This window comes from Rhinoraja longicauda, chromosome 19 (assembly GCF_053455715.1).
Source record: "Rhinoraja longicauda isolate Sanriku21f chromosome 19, sRhiLon1.1, whole genome shotgun sequence".
In the NCBI taxonomy this organism is placed as follows: domain Eukaryota; kingdom Metazoa; phylum Chordata; class Chondrichthyes; order Rajiformes; family Arhynchobatidae; genus Rhinoraja; species Rhinoraja longicauda.
Window position 1 is genome coordinate 16,166,072 of NC_135971.1, and position 21,487 is coordinate 16,187,558.

A 21,487-nucleotide genomic window follows, 5' to 3' on the forward strand; every position below is an offset into this window, starting at 1 on the left:
CTCCGACCAGAGGGCACGGCCTCAGAATTAAAGGACGCGCCTTCACAAAATTGAGATGAGATGGAATTTCTTTAGTCAGAGGGTGGTGATTCTGTGGAATTCTTTGCCGCAGAAGGCTGTGGAGGCCAAGTCAGTGGACATTTCTAAGGCTGAGATGGATAGATTCTTGGCAGACACAAAATGCTTTAGTAACTCAGCGGGTCAGGCAGCATCTCGGGAGAGAAGGAGTGGGTGACGTTTCGGGTCGAGATCCTTCTTCAGACTGATGTCAGGGGATGGGGCGGGACAAAGATAGGATGTAGTCGGAGACAGGAAGACTGGCGGGAGAACTGGGAAGGGGGAGGAGGAGGGGATAGAGAGGGGAATCAGGGACTACCTGAAGTTGGAGAAGTCAATGTTCATGCCGCTGGGGTGTAAACTGCCCAAGGTGATATGAGGTGCTGTTCCTCCAATTTATTTCCTATGGACAGATTTTTGGTTAGTGCGGGTGTCAGGGGTTATGGGGAGAAGGCAGGAGAATGGGGTTAGGAGGGAGAGATAGATCAGCCACGATTGAATGGCGGAGTGGACTTGATGGGCCGAATGCCCTGTGGGGGGAGAGGGGGGGGAGGGGAGAGGGTGCTGCACCAATGCAGGAGAGGTTTGGGCCCAACGGTTCCACTTGGTCTAGTAAAACAATACAATCACCCAACAAACAGCTCACAATGGCCTGTTTCTATGGGAGATAATACGATATTATTTTATGCATGATATTATTTGATATTATTTTATACATTAGACATTGTTACGGTATTATTTTATACATTGTTGTTTAAGGTTTGTAACTACTTAGGCATTAGGCGCCTCTCTGTAACTGATTAAGGCGCTCTAGACATTCCTTACCCTTGACACGTGTCTGTAACATAACACTCCTTTGCTTTAGCCTTTACCTTTGCTTTAGCCTAGACGATAAGGGTGGCAGAATGTGAAGAGATGCAGACATTCATCAATGAGTAGGATTTAATGGTGTCAAGAGAAGAGATAAGGAAAGACATAGGCCTTGGGGTGATGGATGGACGTGAGGGATGGACTAGCAGGAAATAAGGGAGGCGAAGTAGACAATAGGTGCAGGAGGAGGCCATTCGGCCCTTCGAGCCAGCACCGCCATTCAATGCGAACATGGCTGATTATTCTCAATCAGCACCCCGTTCCTGCCTTCTCCCCATACCCCCTGACTCCGCTATCCTTAAGAGCTCTATCTAGCTCTCTCTTGAATGCATTCAGAGAATTGGCCTCCACTGCCTTCTGAGGCAGAGAATTCCACAGATTCACAACTCTCTGACTGAAAAGGTTTTTCCTCATCTCCATTCTAAATGGCCTACCCCTTATTCTTAAACTGAGGCCCTTGGTTCTGGACTCCCCCAACATTGGGAACATGTTTCCTGCCTCTAACGTGTCCAACCCCTTAATAATCTTATACGTTTCGATAAGATCCCCTCTCATCCTTCTAAATTCCAGTGTATACAAGCCTAGTCGCTCCAGTCTTTCAACATACGACATTCCCATTCCGGGAATTAACCTAGTAAACCTACGCTGCACGCCCTCATTAATGTACACACACTCTTAACACAAGCAGACATCCTTCACAAACACACACACATATGTGCACACACTCTTCACATGTCCATACACTTCACACACATATATATACCCTTCACATGTACACACACATATATATATAAATATATAGAAGACAGACACAAAAAGCTGGAGTAACTCAATGGGTTAGACAGCATCTCTGGAGAAAAGGAATCGGTGACCTTACAGGTTTCGAAACGTCACGTATTCCTTCTCTCCAGAGATGCTGTCTGACCCACTGAGTCACTCCAGTTTGTTTTGTGTCTATTTTCGGTTGAAGTATGAAGGGATGTGAGCATTGAGATAAGGATATATTACGAAATGGGATTTAATGGTGGCGGGACAGACGGGTGACTACAAAGAAATGAAGGGCTGAAGAAAGGAGTGTGGGTATGAGGTAAGGTAAAGAAGATAAGGTTTAGAATATAATCCTATAAAAATATGTACTAAGTGGGCAGTCCGATGGTTGACATCCTGATTGTTCCAGCCGTTGTTTGCAAATAAAGGCTTTTAACTTCTTGAAGAATTCTCCGTGTCATCTGCTTCATTTTGAACACCGGTAACCACGACATTACTTTTTTGCATATCTGTCATTTATTTGTTCTATACCTCTCTCCACCGTCTCCTTTCCCTTTCCCGTGGCTTTCTGTCTGAAGGAGGGCCTTTTTTTCACCTTTTCTTTTTTAAAAACATTTCCCTTGATCTCCACACCCCCTTTGTCCTGTTTTCACACCTTACACTTCCTAACCTCCGTACCTCCCACTCACCTGACTCAGTCTGAAGAAGGGTCTCGACCCCGAAACGTCACCCATTCCTTCTCCCCAGCTGAGTCACGCCAGCTTTTTGTGTCTGTCTTCGGTTGATACCAGGCTGCAGGGTGACTTGGACAGGTTGTGTGAGTGGGCGGATGGATACATGGCAGATGCAGTTTAATGTAGATAAGTGTGAGGTTATTCACTTTGGAAGTAAGAATAGAAAGGCAGATTATTATCTGAATGGTGTCAAGTTAGGAGGAGGGGATGTTCAACGAGATCTGGGTGTCCTAGTGCATCAGTCACTGAAAGGAAGCATGCAGGTACAGCAGGCAGTGAAGAAAGCCAATGGAATGTTGGCCTTCATAACAAGAGGAGTTGAGTATAGGAGCAAAGAGGTCCTTCTACAGTTGTACCGGGCCCTGGTGAGACCGCACCTGGAGTACTGTGTGCAGTTTTGGTCTCCAAATTTGAGGAAGGATATTCTTGCTACTGAGGGCGTGCAGCGTAGGTTCACTAGGTTAATTCCCGGAATGGCGGGACTGTCGTATGTTGAAAGGCTGGAGCAATTAGACTTGTATACACTGGAATTTAGAAGGATGAGGGGGGATCTTATTGAAACATATAAGATAATTAAGGGATTGGACACATTAGAGGCAGGAAACATGTTCCCAGTGTTGGGGGAGTCCAGAACAAGGGGCCACAGTTTAAGAATAAGGGGTAGGCCATTTAGAACGGAGATGAGGAATATCTTTTTCAGTCAGAGAGTGGTGAAGGTGTGGAATTCTCTGCCTCAGAAGGCAGTGGAGGCCAGTTCGTTGGATGCTTTCAAGAGAGAGCTAGATAGAGCTCTTAAGGATAGCGGAGTGAGGGGGTATGGGGAGAAGGCAGGAACGGGGTACTGATTGAGAGTGATCAGCCATGATCACATTGAATGGCGGTGCTGGCTCGAAGGGCTGAATGGCCTCCTCCTGCACCTATTGTCTGTTGTCTATTGTCTATCTGTAGTCCCTTCCTACACAAACCAATATTCATTTTACGTGCAGGTGATTCCTATATTGCAGCCATTCCGGGAACAGAAATTGATCCTTCAACAGAATTCGTAAATCGTTGCCCAACGAATTAAGAGATATAATAAGTAGTGTAAGAAAATAACTGCAGATGCTGGTACAAATCGAAGGTATTTATTCTCAAAATGCTGGAGTAACTCAGCAGGTCAGGCAGCATCTCGGGAGAGAAGGAATGGGCGACGTTTTGGGTCGAGACCCTTCTTCAGACTGATGTCAGGGGGGCGGGACAAAGAAAGGATATAGGTGGAGACAGGACGATAGAGGGAGATCTGGGAAGGGGGAGGGAAAGGGAGGGACAGAGGAACTATCTAAAGTTGGAGAAGTTGATGTTCATACCGCTGGGCTGCAAGCTGCCCAGGCGAAATATGAGGTACTGTTCCTCCAATTTGCGGTGGGTCTCACTATGGCATTGGAGGGGGCCCATGACAGAAAGGTCAGACTGGGAGTGGGAGGGGGAGTTGAAGTGCTCGGCCACCGGGAGATCAGTTTGGTCAATGCGGACCACCTGCGCTCGGTCTGCTGCCTGACCTGCTGAGTTACTCCAGCATTTTGTGAATAAAGAGATATAATAAAATTTGCTCTCACAGACTTTTAAGGCTGAGAAAAGTAAAGTGGCGCAGCGGTAGAGTTGCTGCCTCACAGCGCCAGAGAGCCGGGTTCGATCCTGACTATGGGCGCTGTCTGTACGGAGTTTGTACGTTCTCCCCGTGACCGTGTGGGTTTTCTCCGGGTGCTCCGGATTCCTCCCACATTCCAAAGACGTGCAGATTTGTAGGTTACGTGGCTTCTGTTAAGTCAAACTCCATGGGGCCTGGGTTCCAAGAATAAGTGGACTGACACTTTCAGTCTGAAGAAGGGTCTCGACCCGAAACGTCAGCCATTCCTTCTCTCCCGAGATGCTGCCTGTCCCGCTGAGTTACTCCAGCAGTGTGTGAATAAATACCTTCGATTCGTACCAGCATCTGGTTATTTTCTTATACTTTTACACACCCTTCACACACATGCCCCTCACACACACCTCCCCCACCTCCACACACACATACACACACCCCACACCACCACCCCGACACACACACACTATAGACAATAGGTGCAGGAGGAGGCCATTCGGCCCTTCGAGCCAGCACCACCATTCAATGTGATCATGGCTGATCATTCTCAATCAGTACCCCGTTCCTGCCTTCTCCCCATACCCCCTGACTCCGCTATCCCTAAGAGCTCTATCTAGCTCTCTCTTGAATGCATTCAGAGAATTGGCCTCCACTGCCTTCTGAGGCAGAGAATTCCACAGATTCACAACTCTCTGACTGAAAAAGTTTTTCCTCATCTCCGTTCTAAATGGCCCGCCCCTTATTCTTAAACTGTGGCCCCTGGTTCTGGACTCCCCCAACATCGGGAATATGTTCCCTGCCTCTAACGTGTCCAACCCCTTAATAATCTTATATGTTTCGATAAGATCCCCTCTCATCCTTCTCAATTCCAGCGTATACAAGCCTTGTCGCTCCAGTCTTTCAACATATGACATTCCCATTCCGGGAATTAACCCAGTTAACCTACGCTGCACGCCCTCATTAATGTACACACACTCTTAACACAAGCAGACATCCTTCACAAACACACACACATATGTGCACACACTCTTCACATGTCCATACACTTCACACACATATATATACCCTTCACATGTACACACACATATATATAAATATATTGAAGACAGACACAAAAAGCTGGAGTAACTTAATGGGTTAGACAGCATCTCTGGAGAAAAGGAATAGGTGACCTTACAGGTTTCGAAACGTCACCTATTCCTTCTCTCCAGAGATGCTGTCTGACCCACTGAGTTACTCCAGTTTGTTTTGTGTCTATTTTCGGTATGAAAACCAGCATCTGCAGTTCCTTCCTCTATATATAAATATATATAAATATACATATACACACACATCTTCACATGTACACATACTTCACACAAACGCACACACATATGTGCACACCCTTCACACTATGTACACACATCATTCACACATAGACACACATATAGACATACATACACACATACACACACATTAATGTACACAAAACCTTCATCCATACAGACATACATATATATACACACACACAAAGAGGATGGGAAGCCACCCCACCCTGTCCACCCAGTGTTTTCTCCCCGTCCCCCAGCCCCAGTGTAGTCTCCCCCAGCGTTGTGTATCCCCAGCAGTCTTGTCTCCCCCAGCGTTGTGTCTCCCCAGCACAGTCTTGTCTCCCCCCCAGTGCTGTCTCCCCCCCAGTGTTGTCTCTTCCCCAGTGTGGTCTCTCCCCCAGTGTTGTCTCCCCTAGTGTTGTCTCCCCCAATGTTATCTCTCCCCCAGTGCTGTCTCTCTCCAGTGTTGTCTCTCTCCAGTGTTGTCTCTCTCTCCAGTGTTGTCTCTCCCCCAGTGTAGTCTCTCCCCCAGTGTAGTCTCTCCCCCAGTGCTGTCTCTCTACAGTTTTGTCTCTCTCCAGTGTTGTCTCCCCCCAGTGTAGTCTCCCCAGCGCAGTCTTGTCTCCCCCAGCGCTGTGTTGTCTATCCCCAGTGCAGTCTCCCCCAGTGTAGTCTCTCCCCCAGTGTCCCCAGTGTTGTCTCCCCCAGTGCAGTCTCTCCCCTAGTGTAGTCTCCCCCAGTGCTGTCTCTCTCCAGTGTTGCTGTCCCCCCCCAGTGCTGCCCCCCCAGTGCTGTCCCCCCAGTGCTGTCTCTCCCCCAGTGTAGTCTCTCCCCCAGTGTAGTCCCCCCCAAGTGTAGTCTCCCCCCAGTGTAGTCTCCCCTCCAGTGTTATCTCTCCCCCAGTGTTGCCTCTCTCCCAGTGCTGCCCCCCCAGTGCTGTCTCTCTCCCCCCCAGGGCTGTCCCCCCCCCCAGTGATGTCTCTACCAGTCCCCCCAGTGTTGTCTCTCCCCCAGTGTTATCTCTCCCCCCCCCAGTGTAGTCTCCCCAGTGCTGTCCCCCCCAGTGTTGTCTCTCCCCCCCCAGTGTAGTCTCCCCAGTGCTGTCCCCCCAGTGTTATCTCTCCCCCAGTGCTGTCCCCCCAGTGTTATCTCTCCCCCCCCCCCCCCCCCCAGTGCAGTCTCTCTCACCTGGATGCGGGGGTCCAGCTCCTCCTCGTCCTCCCGCTCTTTGCCGGTGTCCCGGGCCTCAGGCTCTGCGCTGTCCCCGCTGTCCCGGGCCTCAGGCTTCAAAGTCCCGACCTCAGGCCTCACCACAGCCCGGGCCTCAGGCCCCCCGCTGCCGCCGCCCCGGCCCTCCAGCGCCCCGGCCTCGGGCTCCCCGCCGCCCCGGGTCTCAGGCCTCACAGCCCGGGCCTCAGGTTCCCCGCCGCCCCGGGGTTCAGGCCTCACAACCCGGGCCTCAGCAGGACTCCCGCTGCCGCTGGTCCGGGCCTCGGGCCTCACGTCGCCGCTCCCCCGGGGTTCAGGCCTCACAGCCCGGGCCTCAGGTTCCCCGCCGCCCCGGGGTTCAGGCCTCACAGCCGGGGCCTCAGCAGGACTCCCGCTGCCGCTGCCGCTGCCGCTGCCTCGGGCCTCAGGCTCCCCGCTCCCTCCTTGGGCCTCGGGCCTGACGTCGCCGCTCCCTCCCCGGGCCTCAGGCCGCAAAGCCTGGGCCTCGGGCCTGACGTCGCCGCTCCCTCCCCGGGCCTCAGGCCGCAAAGCCTGGGCCTCGGGCCTGACGTCGCCGCTCCCTCCTCGGGCCTCAACAGGACTCCCGCTGCCGCTGCCTCGGGCCTCAGGCTCCCCGCTCCCTCCCCGGGCCTCAGGCCGCAAAGCCTGGGCCTCGGGCCTGGCGTCGCCGCTCCCTCCTCGGGCCTCAACAGGACTCCCGCTGCCGCTGCCTCGGGCCTCAGGCTCCCCGCTCCCTCCCCGGGCCTCGGGCCGCAAAGCCTGGGCCTCGGGCCTGACGTCGCCGCTCCCTCCTCGGGCCTCAGCAGGACTCCCGCTGCCGTTGGTCTGGGCCTCAGGCTCCCCGCTCCCTCCCCGGGCCTCGGGCCGCAAAGCCTGGGCCTCGGGCCTGGCGTCGCCGCTCCCTCCCCGGGCCTCAGGCCTCAAAGCCTGGGCCTCGGGCCTGACGTCCCCGCTGCCGCTGCCGCTCCCTCCCTGGGCCTCGGGCCTGGCGTCCCCGCTCCCTCCCCGGGCCTCAGGCCTCAAAGCCTGGGCCTCGGGCCTGGCGTCCCCGCTCCCTCCCTGGGCCTCGGGCTCCTCCTCCTCCTCCTCCTCCTCCCCCCCGCTGTCGCCGCCGTTGCCGCCGCCCGGCCCGCTCTCCCGCTGCCTCCCCGGCTCCGTCATCCCGCCATCTACCGGCCGCCGAGGCCCTCGGACCGACGGACCGACGGACGGAGGGAGGGGGTGAAGCAGCAGCAGAGCCGGGGCCTCGCTGTCTCTCTCTCTCTCTCTCACTCTCACTCTCACTCCGCCACCGCCGCCGCCCGCTACCCCCTGGGCGCCGCCATCTTGTTGTACGGCGGCCCCCTGCTCTCCAGCACTGAGACTGCGGGCTATTGCTGCTGCTGCTGCTGTCTGCTGTTGTTGTGTGAGAGTGTGTGTTACTCTGTGTGTGAGAGTGTATGATGAGTGTGTCTGTGTTTGAGAGTGTATGTATGAGTGTGTCTCTGTGTTTGAGAGTGTGTCTATGTTTTAGAGTGTATGTCTCTGTGTTTGAGAGTGTATGAGTGTGTCTCTGTTTGAGAGTGTATGAGTGTGTGTCTCTGTGTTTGAGAGTGCATGATTGTGTGTCTGTGTGAGTCTCTGTGTGTGTCACTGTGTGTGTGTCTGTGTTTGAGTGTGTATCTGTTTTAGAGTGGATGAGTGTGTCTCTGTTTGAGTGTGTGTGAGTGAGTGTCTCTGTGTGAGAGTGTGTGTTTCTGTGTTTGAGTGTGTGAGTGTGTCTCTGTGTTTGAGTGTGTCTCTGTTTGAGAGTGTATGAGTGTGTGTCTCTGTGTTTGAGAGTGTATGAGTGTGTCTCTGTGTTTGAGAGTGTATGAGTGTGTGTCTCTGTGTTTGAGAGTGTATGAGTGTGTGTCTCTGTTTGAGAGTGTATGAGTGTGTGTCTCTATTTGAGAGTGCATGAGCGTGTGTCTGTGTGAGTGAGTGTCTCTGTGTGTGAGAGTGTATGTGTGTCTGTGTTTGAGTTTGTATCTGTGTTTTAGAGTGTATGAGTGTGTCTCTGTTTGAGAGTGTATGAATGTGTCTCTGTGTTTGAGAGTGTGAGTGTGTCTCTGTGTTTTAGAGTGTATGAGTGTGTGTCTGTGTGTGAGAGTGTATGAGAGTGTGTGCCTCTGTGTTTGAGAGCGTATACCTCAGCGTGAGTGTGTGTCTGTGTTTGAGTGTGTCTGTGTTTGAGAGTATGAGTGTGTGTCTCTGTGAGTGTGTGTGTCTCTGTGTTTTAGAGTATGAGTATGTCCATGCGTTTGAGAGTGTGTCTGTTTTAGAGTGTATGAGTGTGTGTCTCTGTGTGTAAGAGTGTGTCTGTTGGTGAGTGTGTGTCTCTGTTTGAGAGTGCATGAGTGTGTGTCTGTGAGAGTGTGTCTCTGTGTGAGTGTGTGTCTCTGTGATTGAGAGTCTGTGTCTGTGTTTGAGAGTGTGTGTCTCTGTGTTTTAGTGTTTTGTACTCAACCATTTCCAGTAACTTGCAATAGATCTTGATTTTACAACTTTTCTACATAAAAAGTGAGCAGAATTCTTAGTTAGCTCGAGAGAGAGAGAGCATTGGTATCCACAGAGATGATGAATAGCAATCTTGTACATTGTTCTGAGAGAGAAAAATAATTCACAAATTGATACAGAGAACATGTCTAAAATAATTAAGAAATATATTGTGTAGGAAGGGAGTACAGATGCTGGTTTAATCTGAAGGTAGACACAAAATGTTGGGAGTACCTCAGCGGGACAGGCAGCATCTCTGGAGAGAAGGAATGGGTGCCGTTTCGGGTCGAGACCATTCTTCAGACTGAAAGGCAGGGGAAAGGGAAATGAGAGATCTAGACGATGAGGTAGGGACAGAAAGAACAAATGAGTGAAAGATATGCAAAAAAGTAACAACGGTAAAGGAAACAGGCCGTTGTCGGCTGTTTGCTAGGTGAGAACGAGAAGCTGGTGCGACTTGATTGGGGGAGGGATGGAGAGGGAGGGAATGCAGGGGTTACTTGAAGTTAGACATGTTGGGCCGAATGGCCTGTTTCCACACTGTATCACTCTATGACTGTAGAGAAGCCAATGTTGATACCGCTGGGGTGTAAACAGCCCAAGCGAAACATGAGATGCTGTTCCTCACCTTTGCGCTGGGCCTCACTCTGACAATGGAGGAGGCCCAGGACAGAAAGATCAGTGGGGAAAGGGAAGGGGGGAGGAAGGGGAAGGGGGGGGGGAGGAAGGGGAAGGGGGGGGGGGAGGAAGGGGAAGGGGGGAGGAGGAAGGGGAAGGGGGAGAGGGAGGGGAAGGGGGAAAAGGGAAAAGGGGGAGGGAAGGGAAAAGTGGATTAAAGTGTTTATCAATCAGGAGATCAGGTGGGTTCAGGTGGACTGAGCAAAGGTGTTCCATGTGTTGGAAAGTGCAGAGTTTTTGAGAATGCGGAAGCGGAAGTTCTGCGCTGCCGGTGACGTCACGTGCAAGCGGTCTATCGGCCCCGTTGCAACGTCATCGGGCGGCGCCCGTGTCGTCATCGGGCGGCGCGGTTGCCATGTGAGCCGGGCCTGCTGCCGCCCTGACGCCTGCCTGTTGTCTGCCCAGGCGCCTTGTGAAGAAGGTAAGCCGGAGCTCAGTTCACTGTCCATAATCACACTCTGTGTCACTGATTGTGTAGTTTAATGATAGACCAGCCGGGGTTTTGGTGGAGCTTGCACAGTCACAGGTTCAGCTGCATCCCTGCAGCCATTAAATGCTGCAAACTCCAAACAAGCCCCAAACTGCATAGACTTTACACTATTATAGTTTTCTTATGTGCATGTGTGTGTCTGTGCAAGTATGTGTGTTTGTTTGTGTGTGTACATATATATATGTGTGTGTATATATATGTTTGTGTATGTATGTATATATGTATATCTGTGTGTATATGCATGTGCATATATGTGTGAGTATATATGAGTCAAGTCAATAGACAATAGACAATAGGTGCAGGAGGAGGCCATTCAGCCCTTCGAGCTAGCGCCGCCATTCAATGCGATCATGGCTGATCACTCTCAATCAGTACCCCGTTCCTGCCTTCTCCCCATACCCCCTCACTCCGCTATCCTTAAGAGCTCCATCCAGCTCTCTCTAGAAAGCATCCAACGAACTGGCCTCCACTGCCTTCTGAGGCAGAGAATTCCACACCTTCACCACTCTCTGACTGAAAAAGTTCTTCCTCATCTCCGTTCTAAATGGCCTACCCCTTATTCTTAAACGTGGCCCCTTGTTCTGGACTCCCCCAACATTGGGAACATGTTTCCTGCCTCTAATGTGTCCAATCCCCTAATTATCTTATACGTTTCAATAAGATCCCCCCTCATCCTTCTAAATTCCAGTGTAAACAAGCCTAATTGCTCCAGCCTTTCAACATACGACAGTCCCGCCATTCCGGGAATCAACCTAGTGAACCTACGCTGCACGCCCTCCATAGCAAGAATATCCTTCCTCAAATTTGGAGACCAAAACTGCACACAGTACTCCAGGTGCGGTCTCACCAAGTTTACATACACGATGTGCAGTGAAATGAAAGTGGCAATGCCTGCGGATTGTGCAAAAAAAAGAATTACAGTTACAGCATATAAATAAAAGTTAATAAGTTACTATAGTGTAGACAAAAATTTAGTCTACACTAAATTTATATATATGAATGTATATATGTAAATATAACACGTGACAATAAATTAAACTGAAATTTGGGTGTGTATATATATGTGTGTGAACATGTATGTATAGGAAGAAATTGCAGATGCTGGTTTAAACCTGTGTGTGTATAATATATCTCTCTTACATTCTTCAGGAAACGGGGCTTCTTCCCCTCTTCCATTACAGATGAGGCTCTCACTAGGGTCTCTTCTACATCCCGCAGCTCCGCTCTTGCTCCCCCTCCCCCCTCTCGCAACAAGGACAGGATCCCCCTCGTTCTCACCTTCCACCCCACCAGCCAGCGGATCCAACAAATCATCCGCCAACATTTCCATCACCTACAACGGGACCCCACCACTGGCCACATCTTCCCATCCCCTCCCCTTTCTGCGTTCCGCAGAGACCGTTCCCTCCGTAACTCCCTGGTCCGCTCGTCCCTTCCTACCCAAACCACCCCAACCCCGGGCACTTTCCCCTGCAACCGCACGAGATGCAACACCTGTCCCTTTACCTCCTTCCTCAACTCCATCCAAGGACCCAAACAGTCTTTCCAGGTGAGACAGAGGTTCACCTGCACCTCCTCCAACCTCATCTATTGCATCTGCTGCTCTAGATGTCAACTTCTTTACATCGGCGAAACCAAACGCAGGCTCGGCGATCGCTTCGCTCAACACCCTCGCTCAGTCCGCCTTAACCAATCTGATCTCCCGGTGGCCGAGCACTTCAACTCCCCCTCCCATTCCCAGTCTGACCTTTCTGTCATGGACCTCCTCCAGTGAGGCCCACCGGAAATTGGAGGAACAGCACCTCATATTTCGCCTGGGCAGCTTGCAGCCCAGTGGTATGAACATTGACTTCTTCAACTTTAGATAGTTCCTCTGTCCCTCTCTTCTCCTCCCCCTTCCCAGATCTCCCTCTATCTTCCTGTCTCCACCTATATCCTTCCTTTGTCCCGCCCCCCTGACATCAGTCTGAAGAAGGGCCTCGACCCGAAACGTCACCCATTCCTTCTCTCCTGAGATGCTGCCTGACCTGCTGAGTTACTCCAGCATTTTGTGAATAAATACCTTCGATTTGTACCAGCATCTGCAGTTATTTTCTTATACTCACACACATATATGCGCATGCATATACACACAGATATACACATACACAAACACATTTATATATATGTGCACACACATATATAGATATATACTCGCACACACACATATATACACGCACATATATATATATATATATGTTATTACACACACACATACACACACGTGTATATGTGTATATATATATATATATATATATATATATATGTATATATATATATGTGTGTGTGTGTGTGTATCCACACACACTTTATTCCCCCCATTATATATATATGTGTATATGTATATGTGTGTATGTGTATAGATACATACACTGAACTTTTTCTGGTTGTATGTGTATAAAAAAATCCGTGTGTGTGTATATATATTTATATATATATGTATATATATGTATATATATCCCTCCCTTCCCCTCCTCCTTCCCAGATCTCCCTCTATCTTCCTGTCTCCACCTATATCCTTCCTTTGTCCCGCCCCCCTGACATCAGTCTGAAAAAGGGTCTCGACCCGAAACGTCACCCATTCCTTCTCTCCCGAGATGCTGCCTGACCCGCTGAGTTACTCCAGCATTTTGTGAATAAATCGATTTGTACAAGCATCTGCAGTTATTTTCTTATACTATATATATATATATATATATATAGACTGAATGTTTTATTTTCTTGTTAAGTCAAATTTATTTGTCACATACACATACTCGATGTGCAGTGAAATGAAAGTGGCAATGCCTGCGGGTTGTGCACAAAAAGAATTACAGTTACAGCATATAAATAAAGTTAATAAGTTACTAAACATAGCACAAAAAGTGTCGACAAAAATTTAGTCAATGATATTGTTTGCAGTGTACTATGTTTGCACATTCTGTTGTGCTGCTGCAAGTACGAATTTCATTGTTCTTTCTGGGACACGTGACTATAAAACACTCTTGACTTGGCTCTTAAATAGTTGGGATTGTGGACTGGTGACAGACTTCAACAGACAAGAGTCACAAATTGCCCCATTTGCGATATAAAGAGATAACATTTTATTCTGGATCATTGGCTAAACCTTAATGTACAAAGATTGCCCATTTGCTGTAATAAAAGTTAATATTTGTTTCAGGATGTGTAGGAAGGATGCTGATAGAAACTGCAGAGAGACACAAAAAGCTGGAGTTACTCAGCGGGTCAGACACCATCTCTGGAGAAAAGGAATAGGTGATGTTTCTGGTCGAGACCCTTCTTCACACGAAGGACCCTGAAGAACCCTTTGCCTGAAGAAGGGTCTCAACCTGAAACGTCATCTATTCTTTTTGATTCGGGATCAATGGCTAAATCTTACTGGTCATAAGGTCAAAATTTATAAGGGAATAGAGTAGAATTAGGCCATTCGGGCCATCAAGTCTACTCTGCCATTCAATCATGGCTGATCTATCTCTCCCTCCTAACCCCATTCTCCTCCTGCCTTCTCCCCATAACCTCTGACACCCGCACTAATCAAGAATCTATCTACCTCTGCCTTAAAAATATCCACAAACTTGGCCCCACAGCCTTCTGTGACAAATAATTCCACAGATTCACCACCCTCTGACAAAAGAAATTTCTCCTCATCTCCTTCCCAAAAGAATGTCCTTTAATTCTGAGGCTGTCAACTCTAGTCCTAGACTCTCCCACTAGTGGAAACATCCTCTCCACATCCACTCTATCCAGGCCTCTCACTATTCTGTATGTTTCAATGAGGTCCCCCCTCGTTCTTCTAAACTCCAGCGAGTACAGGCCCAGTGCCGACAAACGCTAATCATAGGTTAACCCACTCATTCCTGGGATCGTTCTTGTAAACCTCCTCTGGACCCTCTCCAGAGCCAGCACATCCTTCCCCAGATATGGTGTCCACAATTGCGCACAATGAAATGTATAAGGTTTGCCCCTCATTTGCTGAAATGAAAGATAATATTTGAGACAGGAACATTGGCTAAACCTGTAATGTATAGACAATACACAACAGGTGCAGGAGGAGGCCATTCGGCCCTTTGAGCCAGCACCGCCATTCAATGTGATCATGGCTGATCATTCTCAATCAGTACCCCGTTCCTGCCTTCTCCCCATACCCCCTGACTCCGCTATACTTAAGAGCTCTATCTAACTCTCTCTTGAATGCATTCAGAGAATTGGCCTCCACTGTCTTCTGAGGCAGTGAATTCCACAGATTTACAACTCTCTGAAAAGGTTTTTTCTCCGTTCTAAATGGCCTAGCCCTTATTCTTAAACTGTGGCCCCTGGTTCTGGACTCCCCCAACATCGGGAACATGTTTCCTGCCTCTAACGTGTCCAATCCTTTAATAATCTTATATGTTTCGATAAGTTCCCCTCTCATCCTTCTAAATTCCAGTGTATACAAGCCTAGCCGCTCCAGTCTTTCAACATGTGACAGTCCCGCCATTCGGGGAATTAACCCAGTAAACCTACGCTGCACGCCCTCAATAGCAAGAATATCCTTCCTCAAATTTGGAGACCAAAACTGCACACAGTACTCCAGGTGCGGTCTCACTAGGGCCCTGTACAACTGCAGAAGGACCTCTTTGCTCCTATACTCAACTCCTCTTGTTGTGAAGGCCAACATTCCATTGGCTTTCTTCACTGCCTGCTGTACCTGCATGCTTCCTTTCAGTGACTGATGCACTAGGGCACCCAGATCTCGTATAAATGTCAAAACAAAGATCTGCAGTTGCTGGTTTATACCAAAGATACAGAGGCAGCACTATGGTGCAGTGATAGAGTTGCTGCCTCACAGCGCCAGAGACCCGGGTTCCATCCTGACTACGGGCGCCGTCTGTACGGAGTTTGTATGTTCTCCCCGTGACCTGCGTGGGTTTTCTCCGAGATCTTCGGTTTCCTCCCACACTCCAAAGACGTACGGGTTTGTAGGTTAATTGGCTTGGTATAAATGTAAATTGTCCCTAGTGGGTGTAGGATAGTGTTCGTGGCGGAGAGCGATTGTCGGCGTGGGCACGGTGGGCCGAAGGGCCTGTTTCTGCGCTGTATCTCTAAACTAATCAAAAACTAATATCACCTTCGAAGGTAGACACACAATGCTGGAGTAACTCAGCGGGGCAGGCAGCATCTCTGGAGAGAAGCAATGGGTGACGTTTGGGGTCGACACCCTACTTGATACTCAATCCGAAACGTCACCCATTCTTTCTCCCCAGAGATGCTGCCTGACCCGCTGAGTTACTCCAGCGTTTTGTGCCTACCTTCGATTTAAATCAGCATCTGCTGTTTTTTCCCCAACTCATATAACCTTCCCTTGCCAACAATTGGTCTGCCATGGAACCACCTTGCAGTGTGTGTGTGTGGGGTGTGTGTGTGTGTGGGGTGTGTGTGTGTGTGTCTGTGTCTGTGTGTGAGTCTGTGTCTGTGTCTCTGTGTGTGTGTGTGTCTGTCTGTGTGTGTCTGTCTGCCCGTGTGTGTGTGTCTGTGCGTGTGTGTCTGTCTGTCTGTGTGTGTGTCTATCTGTGTGTCTGTGTGTGTGTGTCTGTCTGCCCGTGTGTGTGTGTGTGGGGTGTGTGTGTGTGTCTGTGTGTGTGTGTCTGTGTCTTACCATACATTTAGCTACAGAATAAATGTCTTACCATGCATTTAGCTGTGTAATAGTAAAATGCAAGTCTCCCAGGGGTAGCCCCATCATACTGTAAGCCGCGCTCGGACTACAGGAGAGGTTTGAGCTGCCGAGTGGAGTTTCTGATGAGGTTGACATTTAGCAGATGTATAATTAGGCTGCGGTCGGTCCCTCCTGAGTGCTGGTGAAGACAGCAGCAGACGACATCTGTTCCGCATGGCTGCTTAGTTTAGTTTCGAGCTGCAGAGAAGGAACAGGCCCTTCGGCCCACTGAGCCCGCGCCTACCAGCGATCCCCGCACTTCGAAGCACTTCCCTCTGGAAGGCGACTCTGGGCTGTCAAAGCAGCCACAGCCAGACATAAAACAAGCTTTTATTTCCCCACGAGCAGTAGCTCTGCTCAACAACCAAAAGTTGTTTTCAGTCAGAGAGTTGTGATTTTCAGTCAGAGAGTTGTGATTTTCAGTTAGAGAGTTGTGATTTTCAGTCAGAGAGTTGTGATTTTCAGTCAGAGAGTTGTGAATCTGTGGAATTCTCTGCCTCAGAAGGCAGTGGAGGCCAATTCTCTGAATGCATTCAAGAGAGAGCTAGATAGAGCTCTTAAGGATAGCGGAGTCAGGGGGTATGGGGAGAAGGCAGGAACAGGGTACTGATTGAGAATGATCAGCAATGATCACATTGAATGGCGGTGCTGGCTCGAAGGGCCGAAAGGCCTCCTCCTGCACCTATTGTCTATTGTCTAAAAGTCTGCAGCCTCCTTTTGCTCTGGTATTTTATTTTTAGTTTTAGATTTATAGATTTAGAGATACAGCGCAGAAACAGGCCCCTTCGGCCCACCGGGTCCGCGCCGCCCAGCGATCCCCGCACATTAACACTATCCTACACACACTGGGGACAATTTTTACATTTACCCAGCCAATTAACCTACAAACCCGCACGTCTTTGGAGTGTGGGGTGAAACCGAAGATCTCGGAGAAAATCCACGCAGGTCACAGGGAGAACGTACAAACTCCGTACAGACGGCGCCCGTAGTCGGGATCGAACCCGAGTCTCCGGTGCTGCATTCGCTGTAAGGCGGCAACTCTACCGCCGCGCCACCGTGCGTGGGTTTTCTCCGGGATCTTCGGTTTCCTCCCACACTCCAAAGACGTGCAGGTTTGTAGGTTAATTTCATTCTTCACGTGTGTAAATGATCAATTTTTATTCCTAATTGTTTACTGTATGTCGTGTTGTTACTTGTGAACAAAGCACCAAGGCAAATTCCTTGTATGTTTACACACTTGGCTGATAAAATCTATTCAATTCAATTCAATTCAGATGGCACAGCCATAGAGTTATGGACAATAGACAACAGACAATAGGTGCAGGAGGAGGCCATTCAGCCCTTCGAGCCAGCACCGCCATTCAATGCGATCATGGCTGATCACTCTCAATCAGTACCCCGTTCCTGCCTTCTCCCCATACCCTCTCACTCCGCTATCCTTAAGAGCTCTATCCAGCTCTCTCTTGAAAGCATCCAACGAACTGGCCTCCACTGCCTTCTGAGGCAGAGAATTCCACACCTTCACCACTCTCTGACTGAAAAAGTTCTTCCTCATCTCCGTTCTAAATGGCCTACCCCTTATTCTTAAACTGTGGCCCCTTGTTCTGGACTCCCCCAACATTGGGAACATGTTTCCTGCCTCTAATGTGTCCAATCCCCTAATTATCTTATATGTTTCAATAAGATCCCCCCTCATCCTTCTAAATTCCAGTGTATACAAGCCCAATCGCTCCAGCCTTTCAACATACGACAGTCCCGCCATTCCAGGAATTAACCTAGTGAACCTACGCTGCACGCCCTCCATAGCAAGAATATCCTTCCTCAAATTTGGAGACCAAAACTGCACACAGTACTCCAGTTGCTGCCTTGCAGCGCTTACAGCACCAGAGACCCGGGTTTGATCCCGACTATGGGCGCTGTCCGTACGGAGTTCGTACGTTCTCCCCGTGACCTGCGTGGGTTTTCTCCGATATCTCCGGTTTCCTCCCACACTCCAAAGACGTGCAGGTATGTAGGTTAATTGGCTTGGTATAAATGTAAGATTGTCCCTAGTGGGTGTAGGATAGTGTTAACTAGACCAAGTGGACCCGTTGGGCCCAAACCTCTCCTGCATTGGTGCAGCACCCTCTCCTCCCCTCCCTCCCCTGTCTCCTCACCCCCCCCCTCCCTCCTCCCCTCCCCTTCCCTCCCTCCTCCCCTCCCCTCCCCCTCCCCTCCCTCCCTCCTCCCCTCCCCTCCCCTCCTCCTCCCCTCCTTTTAAACTTTAAAATGTGAATAACTTAAAAAATATAACACCGATTTCATAAAACTACTTGCATTATCACCAAAGTGACAATGGTGAGTAAGGTGGGCCTAAAATTGTCGCGCTGTCGTGTACCGTTTTGGCTGAAGTTCAGTCACAAACAACATAACAAACGAGTTTTTAGTGTGTAGATGAGCAAGGATCGCCGGTCAGCGCGGACTGGGCGGGCCCGCGCTGCGTCCGTAACACTTAAACTGACACCGACCTTCACACCGGGGGACATTTGCAGTTTTCCCCGAGGCCAGTTGACCCACAAACCCCCACGTCGTCGGAGTGCGGAGGAAACCGAGCGCCCGGAGAAAGCCCACGGGGAGAACGTACAAACTCCGTACAGACGCGCCCGTAGTCGGATGGAACCGGGGTCTCCGGCGCTGTGAGGCAGGGACCCCACCGCCGCGACACCGGGCAGTCGTCTCCGCACTCTCACCCGAACAAACAGTTCGGCCCGAGGCCGCAAGACCCTGCCGAGAGTTGTTGAGGGCAAGGTGACGATGTGGGGTGTGACCGGGCGCAATGAACTGCAGCCAAAGTGGCACCCATTGCTTGCTAATCAAATCTTACCTGCTTCCCCCTCCATCTCTCTCCCCTCTCTCCCCCCTCCCCTCTCTCCCCTCCTCCCCCTCTCTCCCTCCTCCCCCTCTCTCCCTCCTCCCCTCCCCTCCCCTCTCCCCCTCCCCTCTCTCCCTCTCTCCCTCCCCTCTCTCCCATCTCACACTCCCCCCTCCCCTCTCTCCCCCTCCCCTCTCCCCCTCCCCTCTCTCCCCCTCCCCTCTCTCCCCCTCCCCTCTCTCCCCCTCCCCCCCCTCTCCCCCTCCCCCCCCTCTCTCCCTCCTCCCCTCTCTCTCCCTCCTCCCCTCTCTCCCTCCCTCCCCCTCTCCCCTCCTCCCCTCTCTCCCCCTCCCCTCTCTCCCTCCTCCCCTCTCTCCCTCCCCCCTCTCCCCTCCCCTCTCTCCCTCCCTCCCCTCTCCCCCATCTCCCACTCTCCCCCTCCCCTCTCTCCCCCTCCCCTCTCCCCCTCTCCCTCTCTCTCCCCTCCCCTCTCCCCCTCCCCTCTCTCCCTCCTCCCCTCTCTCCCCTCTCCCTCCCTCCCCTCCCTCTCTCCCCCTCCCCTCTCTCCCCCTCCCCTTTCTCCCCCCTCCTCCCCTCTCTCCCTCCTCCCCTCTCTCCCTCCCTCCCCTCTCTCCCTCCGTCCCCTCTCTCCCTCCAGTCCCCTCTCCCTCCGTCCCCTCTCTCCCTCCTCCCCTCTCTCCCTCCCCCTCCCCTCTCCCCCTCCCCTCTCTCCCCCTCCCCTCTCTCTCCCTCCCCTCTCTCTCCCTCCCCCTCTCTCCTTCCCCCCCCCCTCTCTCCCCCTCCCCTCTCTCCCTCCCTCCCTCTCTCCCCCTCCCCTCTCTCCCCCTCCCCTTCTCCCCCCTCCTCCCCTCTCTCCCTCCTCCCCTCTCTCCCTCCCTCCCCTCTCTCCCTCCGTCCCCTGCTCTCCCCTCCGTCCCCTCTCTCCCTCCTCCCCTCTCTCCCTCCCCCTCCCCCTCTCCCCCTCCCCTCTCTCCCCCCCCTCCCCTTTCTCCCCTCTCCCCCCCTCTCCCCTCTCTCCCCCCCCTCTCCCCTCTCTCCCCCTCCTCTCTCTCCCCCCTCCCCTCTCTCTCCCTCCCCTCTCCCTCCCCTCCCCTCTCTCCTTCCCCCCCCCTCTCCCCCTCCCCTCTCTCCCCTCTCTCCCCCCCCTCTCCCCTCTCTCCCCCCTCCCTCCCCTCTCTCTCCCCCTCCCCTCTCTCCCCCTCCCCTCTCTCCCCCCCTCCCCTCTCTCCCCCCCTCTCCCCTCTCTCCCCCTCCTCTCTCTCCCCCTCCCCTCTCTCTCCCTCCCCTCTCTCTCCTCCCCCTCTCTCCTTCCCCCCCCCCTCTCTCCCCCTCCCCTCTCTCCCCTCTCTCCCCCTCCTCTCTCCCCCCTCCCCTTCTCTCTCCCTCCCCTCTCTCTCCCTCCCCTCTCTCTCCCCCCCCCCTCTCCCCCTCCCCTCTCTCCCCCCCTCTCCCCTCTCTCCCCCCCTCTCCCCTCTCTCCCCCCCTCTCTCCCCTCTCTCCCCCCTCCCCCTGTCTCCCTCCCCCTCCCCTCTCTCCCCTCCCCCCAGGGCAGCCATGCAGCATGAGAAGCTGCAATGCAGGAACCTGCATGAGTACATGCGCAGCCTGAGCCCAGCCATCTTGGACCGGCTCTACAATCACCCCGCCACCTGCCTGGCTGTCTTCAGGTAAGGACATGGTGGGCACGGCACGGTTAGAGTGGGTGGAACGCGGCTGGGATGGGCGCGGATGGCGTGGGTGTGGCACGGTTACAGTAGGCGCTGGTGGGGTGGGTTGGTGTGGGCAGGAATGGGGTGGGTGGGTGTGGTGTGGGCAGGTTGGGGGGTGTGGTGTGGGCAGGGTTGGAGTGGGGGTATGGTTTGGGCAGGGTTGGGGACGTGTGGGCAGGGATGGGGGTGTATGGTGTGGGCAGGGATGGGGGGTGTGGTGTGGGCAGGGTTGGGGGCAGGGTTGGGGTGGGTGTGGTGGGCAGGGTTGGGGTGTGGTGTGGGCAGGGTGGGTGTGGTGTGGGCAGGGTGGGTGGTGTGGGCAGGGTTGGGGGTGTGTGGGCAGGGATGGGGGGGTATGGTGTGGGCAGGGTTGGGGGGTGTGGTGTGGGCAGGGTTGGGGGGGTGTGGGCAGGGATGGGGGTGTGGTGTGGGCAGGGATGGGGGGTACGGTGTGGGCAGGGTTGGTGTGGGCAGGGTTGGGGTGGGTGAGGTGTGGGCAGGGTTGGGGGTGTGGTGTGGGCAGGGTGGGTGTGGTGTGGTGTGGTGTGGTCAGGGTGGGTGTGGTGTGGGCAGGGTTGGGGTGTGGTGTGGTATGGGCAGGGATGGGGGGGTGGTGTGGGCAGGGATGGGGGGGTATGGTGTGGGCAGGGTTGGTGTGGGCAGGGTTGGGGTGGGTGTGGTGTGGGCTGGGTTGGGGGTGGTGTGGGCAGGGTTGGGGGGGTGTGGGCAGGGATGGGGGTATGGTGTGGGCAGGGATGGGGGTATGGTGTGGGCAGGGTTGGGGGGTATGGTGTAGGCAGGGTTGGTGTGGGCAGGGATGGGGGGGTATGGTGTGGGGGTATCTTTGAATCATATTAAGTTTGAAAAATTAATTTGTATCATGTAGATTTTTGTACA

The 21,487-nt window shown here is 52.3% G+C and overlaps 3 protein-coding genes across 4 annotated transcripts in view; 2 read left to right on the plus strand and 1 right to left on the minus strand.

Annotated features, from left to right (window-relative positions):
• LOC144603156 (uncharacterized) overlaps nucleotides 1-8,011 on the minus strand; it is a 28,947-nt gene extending 20,936 nt beyond the window's left edge. Inside the window, exons 1-2 of one of the 2 annotated variants that reach the window (XM_078416318.1) lie at nucleotides 7,074-8,011; nucleotides 6,549-7,019 (exon numbers count right to left, since the gene is read on the minus strand). In XM_078416318.1, coding sequence (XP_078272444.1) covers nucleotides 6,549-7,019; nucleotides 7,074-7,751 — 1,149 coding nt within the window. In that variant the 5' untranslated portion in view covers nucleotides 7,752-8,011. Of the gene's footprint in view, nucleotides 1-6,548 lie in introns of both variants that reach the window. The other variant, XM_078416317.1, reaches the window with a different exon arrangement.
• The window catches only part of LOC144603158 (alpha-tubulin N-acetyltransferase 1-like), a 182,308-nt gene that overhangs the window by 124,623 nt on the left and 36,198 nt on the right, over nucleotides 1-21,487 (plus strand). The gene's annotated exons all lie outside the window — the stretch shown is intronic.
• gtf2h4 (general transcription factor IIH, polypeptide 4) overlaps nucleotides 9,954-21,487 on the plus strand; it is a 40,018-nt gene continuing 28,484 nt past the window's right edge. The window contains exons 1-2 of the mRNA XM_078415662.1: nucleotides 9,954-10,206; nucleotides 20,434-20,548. Coding sequence (XP_078271788.1) covers nucleotides 10,029-10,206; nucleotides 20,434-20,548 — 293 coding nt within the window. The 5' untranslated portion in view covers nucleotides 9,954-10,028. The remainder of the gene's footprint in view (nucleotides 10,207-20,433; nucleotides 20,549-21,487) is intronic.